Genomic DNA, 15,212 nt, shown 5'->3' with positions numbered 1-15,212 from the left:
CAGGAAATTACACATTCACTGAGCACCTGAAAAGCCTGCAAAGGCCACTGTGTCACACAAACCAATCTTACGGCACCAAAAAAGCAACGATACGAGTCTCATGCGATCAAAGGGAGGACTTATTTTCTATATGAATGGCACTCCGTGTAAACAAATTTAAAGATGGATTTTTTTCGTATTATTTTACTCAAGACTAATTTGTTGATCTTTTGCATAAGGGTTCATGGCATTCTGGTGATGAAATGAATTCCTGTTGAGGCCAATAACTCATTCACTCATTCATCATTCCACAACTCCCTTTAAGGTTGAGCCCTGGGAAAGGACGGATCGTGCGGGTCAGAACAGTCGAACACTAGCCAGGTCTCACGGCTCCATGTACTCAGAACCAGGCACTCCAGGCACTACAGTAAGCATGACACCCCTCCTGCCATAGAGCTTATATCCTACAAGGGAAGATGGAAAATCACCCAGTAAACAAAGACAGGTAAGCTGTCACTTTGAAGTGGGATAAGAGCCACGTAGAAAGGAGACAAGGTGATGTGATAGAAAGTGACCACCAGGAAAGGGGGGCAGGGGAGGGGGACAGAGAGGTTCTCTAGGAGAGGATGAAATGATGACATTTGTACTGAGACCTGAATGACGACGCATAATCAGCTACATGACTATCCATAGAGTCAAGACAGGCAGGAAAGAGAATCCCAGACTGAAGCCCCAGTCTGGTTAGGTCAGGCCCCCAGGTACACACGGCCACCAAAGAGAGATCAGGGTTTTCCCGCCAACCCATCCTTTGACCAAGGAAACCAACTCAGAGGAACCTTGGGGGCTCGATCAATGCTTTTTTCCTTCAAACACACCAGGTGTCATTCTACAGCTGGCATAACATGAACAGCTTCATTATTTCACTCACCAAATTATGCTATATTAAAATTTTAATCAGTGAACATAACATTGGTAAAATGAGTACATCCATACTCTACTGTTGCCAGTGAAAACTGTCAAGCCGTTTTTTTTGCAAAAGCAATATTGCAACACAAAGAAAAATCCATAAAGATGCTCATATTCTTTGACCTATCAAGTCTACCTCCGGGGAATTTATCCTAAGGAAATAATCTGGTTTAGTGGAATCAAAATGTTCTCATCAGAAGAACTGCACTGAGGTGTTAATTGTTACATACACAAAGGAAAGAAAAGACAAAAACACCTGGAATTACCCAAATGACTGCAAACAGGAGGATTTTTAAAGATAAGATAATTCACTTGATGAAATAGTATATGGCCATTAAGCATGATAACAAAGATTATATGGGGTTTCAAAAAATAAATGGAATGTCCAGCTTCTTACGAGAAGCAGAAAAGAAAACAATGTGCATATTTTAATGGAAAGCATGTAAACAGGATCTCAAGGTGAGCAAGAACAAGAAAATTGAAAAGAATTGAATCAAGGACAGTGGAGTGGGGATTATTCATTTCAAAATCCCTGCGAAAATATTGTCATCGTATTGAGTTTTCAATTAAAAATCCCTCGGAAACAACAGTATGAGAAAACTGTAATCAAGTGCCACCAAAACACAAGGACATTTGTTCATTCTAACTTTAAATACAAAATAAGGCCAAGTTTGGGGATGTCGTCTGTGCTATATAGCCCATGGGCTTACACATATGGCTCATGTATGTGAGACTCAGCTTTGAATAATATGCAACGTTGCATGATTTTACAATAGTATCCCCTCTTTGGAGGTTTGTGTTGGGGGCAGGAGGGCAGGGCGATTGGAAATTCATGTCTTCTTCTACTGGATGGGTGAAGACGCAGTAGATGAGAAACGGGGCTGAGTAGGGAGGGCAGTGGAGACCCAGGAATGGCAGCCACTGGGGAAGAGGCACAGGCTGGTGGCACTCACCTTTCACGATCAGCTCTGCGTAGTTGGACACACCAGACCCACCATCCGAGCGAATCACACAGCGGTACTTGCTGACGCTGCGCTGGGCAGTGTCCGCCACACTGACCGTGGCCGAGAAGCGCCTATGGTTGACCACACGGGTGACCATGAGGGCCGTGTCCCTGCCATTCCATTGCTGCAGAAGAGAGGGAGAGAGGGAGAGGAGAAATCACGGTGTCACAGGCTCCCAGGTGACCCCCAGCACGGAGGTCCACCCATCCTCAACCCCCTGGGGCCCAGGACTTTCCATTACAAGAGGGTTTCCATGGCGGGCTAAAAATCTGACTCAAGAATGAAATTTGCTGGTGTGCTGATTCAAGAGGGCAGATGCCTGGTGGTAAGAAGAGAGGGTAAAGGCTCCTTCTAAACACCTCGGCTCAGCCTGCATCGGGGGTTGGCAGGCAGTGCTTAATCTTCTTCCCTCCTATTTTCCTTTACCCCTTGTACAGAACACACAGCATTCACCCAACACAAACTCGGCTGATGAATGAAAAGCCAGCCCCATGGAGTGAGGGCCCGGCTCCCAGCCCCACACCTGGTGCTCTGTGCCCGCCCCCACCCCCCAACAGCCTCTCAGCCTCACTCACACCAAGCTGTCACCACAGGCAGGGAGTAGGAGGGGGCTTTTCAACACCTCTCTTCATTGCCATGTGCTCTTTCCTCTGCCTGGAATGTCCTGTCTCCCTGGGGACACCCTCTTTCCCTTGAAAATGCATGTTCAGCTCACCACAATATCTAGCAAGTTCCCATGACTGTCACACACCTTCTGGAAGCCCACATGCCCTTGTGTATGGTGCAAACTTTCCACACACTTTCACCCTCAAGTGCTTCCTGATATAGACTGTGAGCCCCCCAAAAGCAGGACTTCCCTCTGTTCATCTCCAGAACCTAGCCTGGAAACTTCCCAACTCGGTAGACATTTCTAGAATCAAGGTGAATGCACATGGGTTTTTGTCTTTAGCATCTTGAGTTGTAAGAGTGCTATGCAGAGTGTGAACAAGACCCTTTCACACTTTCGAGTTGTGACAACTGGAAGGGCGCTTGTGTGTAGATGCAGTTCAAATGGATATTTATTGAGCATCCAGTATGTATCAGCCCCTGAGCTGAGTATTTTTATATAAATCTCCTTTTTAATCTTCCCAGCCTTGTTTGAGGTGTGTTATTGCTGCTCTTCTTGGAAGAATTCAAATACCAGAGAGGTTAAATAAATATGTAGGACAAAGGAGTCTCTTATCCAGGTTTTCAAACTTCAATATTTTATCCTCAGTTCCTGCCTTAACTCAAAAACGTTTTACCCAGAAGTGAAGTGGAGTGTTTTAATTGTCTGCTCAGACTTCCAGAAACCTTATGACTTAGGATTCCCATACCCTGAGTCTTCCTCTTCCTTTCCTATACCAAGTAAACAGTTTCAGCACATGCACAACCTGCTTTCACCCTTGTCATGTTCAATGGCCTCCTTCAGTGAACCTTCAGGATGGGGACAGAGGGGAGGGTGGAGCCATGGTGCTCAGCTGTGCGGCAGCAAATGAGGGCAGTGGGCGTGAAGCAAGAAACATGGTAACCCAGACCCCTGTTGGAGGGCAGCCAACAGAGACTTGCTCCAGACTAGACAGGAAGGTCCTAGCATTCTCTGGGCTTTCTGCCTCAAACAGATGTGGCCTCTATACCTAAAAATAATAAACTCAATGGCATTTTTAAAAAACCCATGGCAGTAGGAGAGGCAGCCATAACCCCCACCCCTGCCAGGAACTATCCAGTATGACCAGAAAAAAATCAATACAAGGAAATGGAAGAGGAGAAAAGTCATTAGGGCTGAAACTGTCAACCACCTGCCTCACACCTGGATGCAACTTTGCAAGACCTGGTCCAACTTGGACCCCACTATGAGGACCTACCAGACACCACACACAGTGCCCCTTCCCCAAATAGGGCAATGAGGAAGTAGAGGAAATTTTGGCAAACACCAGGAATGTGTCCTGATTTGGAGAAGAGATCAACTGAATGTATGCCAGGGCCTCGGAAAAGGTGGGTCACCAAAAGGAGCCCCTGTTCCCCTACAAGGCACTGTGGGGATAGGAATGAGTGGGTGATGAGGCTTTGGGTAGAGATTTTCTAACCTGAGTTATTTATAGCATCAGAAGCACTTTTATCTTTTCTTTCTTTTTTAAGCTAATAGTACCTTAGCAGTAGTATGTGCTAAGTGTTATATATGCCTTCTCATTTATTCCTCATGAAAACTCGTAAGGTAGGCACATTTTTTATCTCCATCGTTTGTATGAGGAAGCTGAAGCTCAGAGAAGTGAAATCACCTGCCTGAGAGTGCACAGCTTGGAAGCTGCACAGCTGGGATTTGAACGCAGGGCATCCAGCTTCAGTTCCTGCCCTCAAAACCCCAAGTGTGTTGCTCTCATGTGGACTAACTACTCCCCCATCTCTCCTGCCTCTAGCACTCACATTTCCCAATGTAGGACGACATGAGCAACAGGTGTGACACCAGGATCCACCTTTTTGCTCCCAATTTCTTACATGAGGACCGAAAAAAAAGGTGGGGTGGAGGAAGAAGTGGAGTTAGGAATGTTGTGTAAGAGTCGGAGGGAAATAAGCGAAAAAGCATGTGGGCCGATCACGCAGCTCAGGAGACACAGGGCTTGGCCTCCAACATCCGATGTTTTGAACAGCCACGAAATCCAGGGGATTAAAAAGGAGAGATCGAGTGATGCCAACACATGGGCTCTACAAAACATGCGCTAAGAGGAGAATGGACAAGGAAAAGTACTAAGAAAGAAAATAAACCTCGAGGAGCCATGGGGAGAACTGTGAAAAACAAAGCCATTTCCAGAATCCAGCACGCCATTACAAGTAAAGAGCAGAACCAATGTCGCAGAAAATCAGCAACCTGAAGACAGGCTTGAAAAAATAACCCAGATGGCAAAGAAGACAAAGATGAAAGGAATTGGAAAGCAGCAAATTGATCAAGAACACGGACAACAGACAACGAACCATCGTATAAGTAATCAGTGCTCCTGCAGAAGAAAGCAGAATGAATGGAATGCTAATCAGACTCCAAGATACATGAGGTCCCTTTCCTGGACTACATTAAGCCTGAATTTTCAGATTGAAGATTGAATTTACCATCTACTTGATAGAATTTATGAAAATCAAAATAATTGAGGTTCACAAAAATATTGACTGTTAAGGATGAAAAAATAAAAATCTAGGCAGAAAAAAATAACAATGTATCAAAAAAAATTAAACCCATCTGGCATAAAACTCATCTGCAACTGTTTCGAAATCCAAGGTGACCTCCCCTGGATGTGACTAGTCCCCCAGTGGTCATAGAAGGCCACAGTTACCTAGATGCCTGTAAGAGGATAGGGATGGAGAGCTAGGGAAAGACAGGATGGGGGTGCTAATTAAACAAATGAGGGCAAATGCCCAATGTGCGAAACCTTCGGCAGGTGATTTCATTTCTCTGAGCTTCAGTGTCCTCATATATACAATGGATTTGATAACGGTGTCCACTGTACGAAGTTACCGTGAGGAATGAATGAAAAGGCATGTAAAACACTTAGCACATGAGAGCACATTCTGGTGTTAGCAGAGCTCTGCAAATTAACCATGAAATTAGCCATGAAAAGTGTAACAGACAGGATAACAGCCCCCCAAAGATGCCCACTTCCTAGGCCCCAGAGCCTGTGGATATGTTACCTTACTTGGCAAAAGAGACTTTAAAGATGTGATTAAATTAAGAGTCTTGAGATTGGAAGAACATTTGGGATTATCCACCTGGGCCCAATATAATCAAAAGGTCCCTCACATGTGGAAGAGGGAAGCAGGAGAGTCAGAGGTGGAGAGGGAGGTATGGGGCGAAGGAGAGGTCAGAGTGATGCCACTACTGGCTTGAAGGAGGAGGAAGGGGCCAAGGGTCAAGGAATACAGGCAGCCTCCAGACACTGCTAGACCCTCTAGAAAGAATGTAGCCCACCCACACCTTGATTTTACCACATTGAAACCTACTTCTGACTTCTCATCTCCACAACTGTAAGGGAATGAATTTGTTTTGTCTTAAGCCATTACATTTGTGGAATTTGTTACAGGGGCAATAAGAATCTAAAACAGAGGAGAAAAGGCTGGTTACATGCAAAACATTCATTTTTCATGTTTAGTCTAAATTTTATATTGATGTCGCCTCCAGTATTATTTATTAATACTTTTCTTCTCCATGATGTCAGATTCTAGCAGAACCAAAGAGGATTAAGAGTGTCCCCCTGAACAATTCACATTTTTTTCTGTTTAGCTCCTGAACCAATAGGCTTTATCCCATTGAAGGATAGGAAATTACAGGTTGTCTTATAAAATCTCTGGAAAATAGGCCTTTTGATAATCACACTTGTCCTATTGGGAACAGGCAACAGCGGGACAGGGCCCAGAGTCATGACAGGAACAGCGCCGAGACAGACCATCGGCAAGGAGAAACAGAGGTCAAGTTCAGAGAGACGAGCCCAGCTGGGAAGAGCCCATGAGTACGATTGGTCAAGACAAGGCAGCTCAGGATGGGCAGGTGCTGAAGGTCAAAGCATGTGAGCAGGGACCCAGGAGACCAAAAACAGAAATCAGGGGGATACTGGAAGACCAGGGAGGAGGTGCTCAGATGGCGAGAGGCTCAGATGCCAGAGTGCTGTGGCGACAAGGAGAAAGGATTCACACAGAATGACCATGTAAGCAGCACAGGTCCCAACCACTGTCTCAGCCCCAAAGAGAGGAAGAAAAGAAAAAGCAAGGGGAGAAAACAAGGGGAAATTTTGTCAAAGAGGTAAGGGCTCAGAAATACAGACCAACCAGAAACTGAGCAGGCTTTAGTGGGCACAGGGAGAAGTGAGGCAGAGACACAGGGCCAGGAGCTTGAAGTGGACCAGAACCCAGAGCCAGGATGGGAGTGCAAAATCTGCAAACCAAGACACCAGCTAGCGTCTAAATGCACAGAGTTGCAAATGCTCAGGTGCTGAGAATGAGGAGCAGCATGGTGAAGCAAAGCCGACGTCCTGGGGAAAGCCAGAAAGATGCATGGCTTGGATAAATGCCTGTGGAAGCCTGGGAAGACGGTGTCAGCACAGGTCCTTGTCCACCATCTGGCTGGTTGGAAATTTTCTTTTGGCTCCTGTAGTACTTTTCAGACATCAGCATGTCCTTCCTTTGAGATTTCAGGGCATGCTTATTTTCCTTCTGTGGCAAGTTTTTTAAGCCTATGTGTCTATTGTTCTAAAGTGGAATCTTCTTACAGCCCTCTGACTCTATGAGCCAACTGAACAAATGTCCCACTGGGCACCAAGTGGTGTCTCAGGTTGGGGTCTCTGGAAGCAGGATCTGAGATGTGGGGATTTATAGAGTGAAGGAGTGAAGGGTAGGTTGAGGAACGGGGCCAAGCAAGGATGAGGTCAAAGCTGGATATGAGCTTCAGCCTGATCCCACAGGGAGCCCTGGAGCATGATGTGTACCCCAGAGTTGATCTGACCTTGAGGGAAGGGGCCAGCATTTAAGCCACCACGTCAGTCAGTCATTGGTCATGACTTGCCAGGCAGGGGAAGGAAGGAACTTCCCACTTGACTGAGGGCAGTTCCCTGGGCAAGGGGAGCTGTGATCTTTCAGCAGCCAATATGCACAGTGCTTTGGGTTTATGGGTACTCGCTTGCAAAGAAGATCTATCAAGGATGCTAACAGCGTCTGTTCTACTCGGCACTTTCCATCTTTGCCTTCTCCTATAGTAAATTATACATGGGGTCTCCTGAAATCCAATGAGCTACTGCTGTGAAATTTGATAGTAGTTTGTCTCTGACTCTGTTTTAAAAAATGGGGCTGGGAACTGACCTCAGTAGAACACCAGCAACATTAGAATGCTCGAGCACTCCTGTAATCGGGCACTGCTTCCTGTGAAATGTCACCATCTCTCCCATGAATAGAGTTCCATAACTAAGTGAGTTTGATAAACATTTTGTTTAATCTAAAAGGATTTGTCTGAGTGTTTTTCAAGTAAAAGTCACATTAACTGACATTTTTGAGGGCTTACTTTGTGCTAGACACTGTGATAACTGGCTTACATAATAAGAGTTCACTCAATCCTCTTAAAATCCCTATGAGGTTCTTTTCAAAGGATGGTCTCTGGACCAGCACCATCAGCATCATTTGAGAACTTGTTATAAATGTAAACTTCTTAAATATGTTTTTTATTTATTTCATAGATTTGGGGGGGTACATGTGGGGTTTTTTGCTACATGGATGAATTATATAATGCTGAAGTCAGGGATTTCAGTGTACTCATCACCAGAACACTGTTCACTGTACCTCATAGGTATATTTTTATCCCTCACCTTCCTACCACCCTCCTCCTTCTCAGCTTTCAATGTCCATTACACCACTTTATGACCATATATACACCTAGCCCACTTATAAGTGAGAACATGTGGTGTTTGTTTTTCTATTCCTGAGATACTTCACTTAGGATCATGGTCTCCAGGTCCACTCAAGTTGCAGCAAAAGACATTACTTCATTCCTCTTTATGGCTGATTAGTACTCCATGGTATATACATAGCACATTTTCTTTATCCACTTATCAATTGATGGGCACTTGGGTTGATTCTATACGTTTGCAATTGTGAATCACGCTGCAATAAACATTCAGGTTAGGTGTCTTTTTGATGAAATGACTTCTTTTCCTTTGGATAGCTACCCAGTAGTGTGATTGCTGGATCGAATTAGAACTACTTTTAGTCCTTTGAGGAATCTCCATACTGTTTTCCATAGAGGTTGTACTAGTTTACATTCCCACCAACAGTGTACAAGTGTTCCCTTTTCATTGCATCTATCCCAACTTTTTAATAAAGGCCATTCTGACAAGGGTAAGGGTATCCCATTGTGGTTTTAATTTGCATTTCCCTAATGATTAGTGATATTGAGTATTTTTCAGATGTTTGTTGACCATTTGTATATCTTCTTTTGAAAAAAATCTGTTTGTGTCTTTTGCCCACTTGTTGATAAGGTTATTTGTTTTTTTCTTACTGATTTGTTTGAGTTCTTTGTAAGTTCTGGATATCAATCATTGGTTGGAAGTATAGTTTGTGAATATTTTATCTTGTTCTGTAGGTTGTCTATTTACTCTGTTGATTATTTCCTTTGCTGTGCAGAAACTTTCTAGTTTAGTTAAGTCCCATTTATTTATTTTTGTTGTTGCTATATTTGCTTTTGGGGTTTTAGTCATAAATTCTTTGCCTACTTGTCCAGTAGAGTTTTTCCTATGTTTTCTTCTAGAATTTTTATGGTTTCAGGTCTTACATTTATATCTGTAATCCATCTCAAGCTAATTTTTGTAAATGGTGAGAGATAAGGATCCAGTTTCATTCTTCTGCAGGTGGCTATCCAGTTTTCCCAGCACCATTTATTGAATAGCGAGTCCTTTCTCCAGTGTATATTTTTGTCTGCTTTGTCAAAAATCAGTTGGTTGTAGCTATATGGCTTTATTTACGGGTTTTATATTCTGTTCCATTGATCTCTGTGTCTACCTTTATACTAGTATCATGCTGTTTTGGTTACTATAGCCTCGTTGTATAATTTGAAGTCGGGTGCCTACGATGCCTCCAGATTTGTTCTTTTTGCTTAGGATTGCTTTAGCTATTCTTTTTTAATTCCATATAAAGTTCAGGATTTTTTTTTCTAGATATGTGAAAAATGACACTGGTATTTTGAAGGCAATTGAGTTGAAAGTGTAAAACGTTTTGGGCAATATGGACATTTTAATAATGTTGATTCTTCCAATCCATTAGCATGGGATGTTTTCCCATTTGTTTGTGTCATATATCATTTCTTTCATCAATATTTTATAGTTCTCCTTGTACAGATCTTTCATCTCCTTGGTTAAGTATATTCCTAGGTATTTTATTTTCTTTGCAGCTATTGTAAATGATTTGAGTTCTTGATTTGACTCTCAGCTTGACTGTTATTAATATAAAGAAATGCTACTGAATTGTGTACATTGATTTTGTAACCTGAGACTTTACTGAATTTATTTCTTGGTTCTACCAGTCTTTCGGTGGAGTCTTTAGAGTTGTCTAGATATAAGAGCATATTTTCAGCAAACAGGGATAGTTTGATCTCCTCTTTCCTGATTTGGGTGTCCTTTTTTTCTTTCTCTTGCATGATTGCTCTGTCTAGAACTTCCAGTACTGTGTTGAATACAAGTGGTGGCAGTGGGCATCCTCGTCTTGTTCCAGTTCTTAGGTGGAATTATTTCAACTTTTCCACATTCAGTATGGTGTTGCCTGTGTTTGTCATACATGGCTTTTATTATTTTGAAATATGTTCTTTCTATGCCTAATTTGTTGAGGGTTTTTATCATGAAGGGGTGCTGGATTTTATTGAATGCTTTTTATGCATCTATTGAGATATTCATGTGGTTTTTGTTTTTAATTCTGTTTATGTGGTGAATCACATTTATTGATTTGCCTATATTGAATCATCCTTGCCACCCTGGGATGAAGCCCACCTACCTGATCATAGTGAATTATCCTTTTGATGTGATGTTAGACTCAGTTTGCTAGTATTTTTGGGGTTTTTTTTTTGTTTGTTTGTTTTTTTTTTTTTAGAAGTTTGTGTCTATGTTCATGAGGACTATTGGTCTATAGTATTCTTTTTTGTTGTGTCCTTTTCTTGCTTTGTTATCAGGGTGATAATGGCTTCATAGAATGAAGAGGGAGGATTCTAACCCTCACAATGTTATGAAACAGTTTTAGTAGGATAGGTGCCAGTTCTTCTTTATAGATCTGGTAGAATGAGGCTGTGAATATGTGTGGTTTCAGGCTTCTTTTTAATTGGTAGATCTCTTTTATTACTGTTTCAATTTTGCTACTCATTATTGGCATGTTCAAGATTTCTGTTTCTTCCTGATTCAGGCTTGGGAAGTTGTATTTTTCCAAAAATTTATCCATTTCCTCTGGATTTTCTAGTTTGTGTGCACAGAGGTTTGCATCATAGTCACCGATGATATTTTATATTTCTGTGGTATCAGTTGTTAATGTCTCCTTTTTCATTTCTGATTGAACTTATTTGAGTCCTTTCTCTTCTATTTCTAGTGGTCTAGACTAGTGGTCTTTCAATTTTGTTTATCTTTTCAAAGAACCAACTTTTTGTTTCTTTGTATTGCTTTTTGGTTTCCATTTCATTTAGTTCTGCTCTGATCTTTGTTATTTCTTTTCTTCTGCTAGCTTTGAATTTGGTTTGTTCTTCTTTTCCTAGCTCTTTGAGCTGTGACATTAGGTTATTAACTTGTGACCCTTCTGTCTTTTTGATGTAGGCATTTAAGGCTACAAACTTCCCTCTTAGCACTGCTATTATTGTATCCCAGAGATTTTGGAAACTTGTATCATCTTGTCATTTAATTAGAAAAATCTTTCCATTTCCATCTTGATTTCATCATTAACCAGAGGATTGTTCAGCAGCAGGTTGCTTAATTTCTGTGTATTGTGTAGTTTTGAGAGTTTCTCTTGGAATTAATTTCTAGTGTTATCCCACTGTGGTCTGAGAAGACACACGGTATGATTTTGATTTTTCTGAATTTGCTGAGAATTGTTTTGCAACTTAACATATGATCTATCTTGGAAAAGGTCCCATGTGCTGATAAGAAAGATGTGTATTCTGCAGTTTTGGGGTAGAATGTTCTGTAAACGTCTGCTAGGTCCATTTGTTCTAGAGTCCTGTTTTAAGTCCAGTGTTTCTTTGTTGATTTTCTACCTTGATGATCAGTTCTGTCAGTGGAGTTTTGAAGTCCCTGGCTATTATGAAGTTGCTATTTATTTCCATGCTTAGATCTAGTAGAATTTGTTTTATGAAGCTGGGAGTGGCTGTGTTAGGTGCATATATATTTAGGATTGTTATATTTTCTTGTTATATTGATCCCTTTGTCATTATATAATGACCATCTTTGTCTTTTTTATCATTGTTGATTTAAAGTCTATTTTATCTGATATGAGAATAGCTACTCACTTTTGGTTTCCATTTGCATGAAATATTTTTTTCACCCCTTTACCTTGAGTCTATGAGAATCTTTCCAAGTTAAATGGGTTCTTGGAGATGGCACATATGTGGGTTGTGTTTTTTTAATCCATTTAGCCAATCTATATTTTTTAAGCAGACATTAAGACTGTTAACATTCAATGTTATATTGACATGTGAGATACTATTCTGTTCATCATATTGATTGTTACCTTGTTGTTTTGTTTTCTACCTTGTGTTACTGTTTTATAAGAGCTGGGAGTTTTAATTTTCAGGTGTTTTTACTCTGGTAGGTATTGACTGATTGTTTCTGTTTCACTTAGAGCACTTTTAAGTATATCTTGTAGGTTAGGTCTACTGGTGACAAATTCCCTTAGCATTTGCTTGTCTGGGAAAGACTTTATTTCTCCTTCATTTATGAAACTTAGTTTTGTAGGATGCAAAATTCTTGGTTGGCAGTTATTCTGTTTAAGGAGATTAAAAATGGGACCTCAATCCCTTCTGGCTTGTAAGGTCTCTGCTGAGAAGTCTGCCATTAGTCTGATGGGTTTTCCTTTGTAAGTTACTTGATATTTTCATCTCCCAGCTTGTAGGATTTTCTTCTTCATTTTAACTTTGGCTAGACTGATGACTATGTGCCTTGGTGATGTCCTATTTGCCATGAATCTTCCAGGTGTTCAATGACCTTCTTTTATCTGGATGTCTAAATCTCTAGTGATACCAGGAAAGTTTTCCTGAATTATTTCCTCAAATAGGTTTTCCATGCTTTTTGTTTTTTCTTCTTCTCTCTCAGGGAAACCTTGTATTTGTTTGCTTTACATAGTCCCATATTTCTTGGATTGTTCCTTATTCTTGATTCTTTTTTCTACATTTTTGAATGACTGAGTTAATTCAAAAACCTTATCTTCAAGCTCTGAAATTCCTTCTTCTGCTTGGACTAGTCTGTTATTAAAACTTTCTGCTGTAATTTTGAAATTCCCTAAATGACTTTTTATTTCCAAAAATTCTGTTATATTTTTCTTATATTATCTATGTCTTTAGTGAATTTTTCATTCATATCCTGAAATTTTTGTTTGTTTGTTTCTTTGTGTTGGTTTTCAACTTTCTTATCAATCCCATTGAACTTATTTGCCATCCATATTCTGAATTCTACATCTGACATTTCAACAATCTCTTTTTGTTGGAGTCCATTGCTGGAGAGCTACTGTGATCTTTTGGGGGTGTAAAGACAGACCATTATTTTCATGTTGCCGAAGTTCTTATGATGGTTCCTTCCCATCTGAAACCTCTTCTCTCAACTCAAAACAGATAGCTTTGTGGTGCACTTATCCTCTGGGACCTTTGTTGCTCGGTGAAGGGAGGAAGAAGTCCCTGAACGGCGTGCTTGAGTCCTACTCTGGAAGATTGACCAGGCAGGAGAGGGGTAGATGCACTGTGACCTTTAGCACAGCTGCTCTCCTGCATCTCACCGTTCCCCTGTGGTTGTCATGAGGCCACTGTGGCAGTGCTGGCCCATGGAGGGGTGAGCCTTTGGTGGGGCAGTCTGTCCAGGTCTGGCAGTGATGGCTACATTGGTGTGTGCCCTGTCCAAGTCCTTCCTTAGGAGGGCTTCCCAAGTGGCAGCAGCAGTGGCAGTGGCTGTGCTGCCCAGATGGCTAGTGGTGGGTGCTGAGGGTCACAGGTGTGTGCTGCTTCCAGGTCCCATGGGAAGTATGGCTGGGTGGAGCCATTCAGGCTATGGCAGCAGTTGCTAGGTCCATAGGCACCTGCTCTGCCCAAGTCCCCCAGCAGCACTCTGGGTTTGTAGCACCCGCATATGGGGTACACAAGAGCACCTGGCCCTCCTGCTCCCTCCTTGGCAGGGGTGAGGGAGAGGCAGCAGCTATGGATCTGACTCCCAGGTAGATAAAGTGTTCTGAGGCTGGGACCTCAAAATGGCATCTACCATAGAGCCCAGGGTTTGGAACCCAGCTGTGCCTTTTCTCCAGAGCAAATGCCACTGCACAGCCTCCAGGCCAGTCTCTGCATCAGTCTGGAGGCTTGGTGTTGTGGAGGGGCCCTTCCTCAGCTCTGGTTATAATGTCTGCAGGGGAAGTGTGGCACCCAGGGGTACACTCCTCTGCCCCTTCCCCATGTGCAGGCACCTTCCCCAAGTACCTCCAATCCAGCTAAGTGGGTCATCCCACTTCCCTCTCCTTCACTTTGGGAGACTCCTATTGCCTCTCTGTTGATTCCCGAAGATCTCTCTAAGATAATCAATCTGAGGGCGAGTATCTATCTGCCACTTTCGATCCTCTCCACGACAGCAGTATCGTGCAGAGTGCTTCTAGTCCACCACCTTGGCCCTTCTTCCCAGAAATATAAATTTTTAAGAGAATCCCAGGGCTGATATCCATTTGTAGATGTTGTAGATGTTGTTTATTGAGTTTGGTAGCCTGAGATTTTTCCCCTTTCCCTATTCTCTTATTAATCACACCAGAAATGTACTCAGTATTTTACAAAACAGAAAATGAGAGAGCGTAGAATGTGGAAGGTATAATTCCTGCCCAAAGGAATTTACAGGTTGGGTTAAAATTCCAACAAAACAGCGAAAAAAAAAAAAAAGTAAAACAAAGTTGAGCATTGAAATAATAAACTTCATGGAGTAAAACAGGGTTGGCATGGAAAGAGAAATGCTCTTAGAATAATCTAGAGCAGTAGTTGTCAAAGCACAGTCCCTAGAGCAGCTGCATTCGCATCCCCTGGGAACTTATTAGAAGCACGAATCCTCCGGCCCCACCTTAGACCTAATAAATCAGGACCTGCAGGGGTGGGGCCAGGCCATTTTTGTTTTAAAAAACCCACCTGGTGATTCTGATGCCTGATAAAGTATGAGGTCCTATTAATATTCCTGTTTAACAAATGAAGAAACTGAGGCAGAGAGAGGTCAAGCGATATGGCTTAAAGAACTTCTCAAACTACTGCATACACATCACCTACGGATCTTGTTAAAAACACAGAGCCTGATTCTTCATTTCTAGCAAGTTCCCAGGTATTGACGCCGCTGCTGGCCCAGGAGCCTCACTAGGAGTAGCACAACCTTATATGACTTTGCTGCGTGGCTGAGTTAGAATTTGGACCCCGGTGATCTGATTCCAGAGACTGAGACTTTAATCACATCACCCATCTGCCATCCAGTAGATAACAGTACACAGTTACACTTAATGACTCTGTGAAAGTAGCGTAGAATGTGCAGC

At 42.2% G+C, this 15,212-nt stretch overlaps 1 protein-coding gene across 1 annotated transcript in view; it reads right to left on the bottom strand.

Annotated features, from left to right (window-relative positions):
* PTPRT (protein tyrosine phosphatase receptor type T) overlaps positions 1 to 15,212 on the bottom strand; it is a 778,866-nt gene that overhangs the window by 603,996 nt on the left and 159,658 nt on the right. Inside the window, exon 12 of the mRNA XM_069495747.1 lies at positions 1,899 to 2,073. Within this exon, the coding sequence (XP_069351848.1) occupies positions 1,899 to 2,073 (175 nt within the window). The remainder of the gene's footprint in view (positions 1 to 1,898; positions 2,074 to 15,212) is intronic.

This window comes from Eulemur rufifrons, chromosome 20 (assembly GCF_041146395.1).
Source record: "Eulemur rufifrons isolate Redbay chromosome 20, OSU_ERuf_1, whole genome shotgun sequence".
NCBI classification, from domain to species: domain Eukaryota; kingdom Metazoa; phylum Chordata; class Mammalia; order Primates; family Lemuridae; genus Eulemur; species Eulemur rufifrons.
This window is presented reverse-complemented; position numbering and strand designations above follow the sequence as displayed.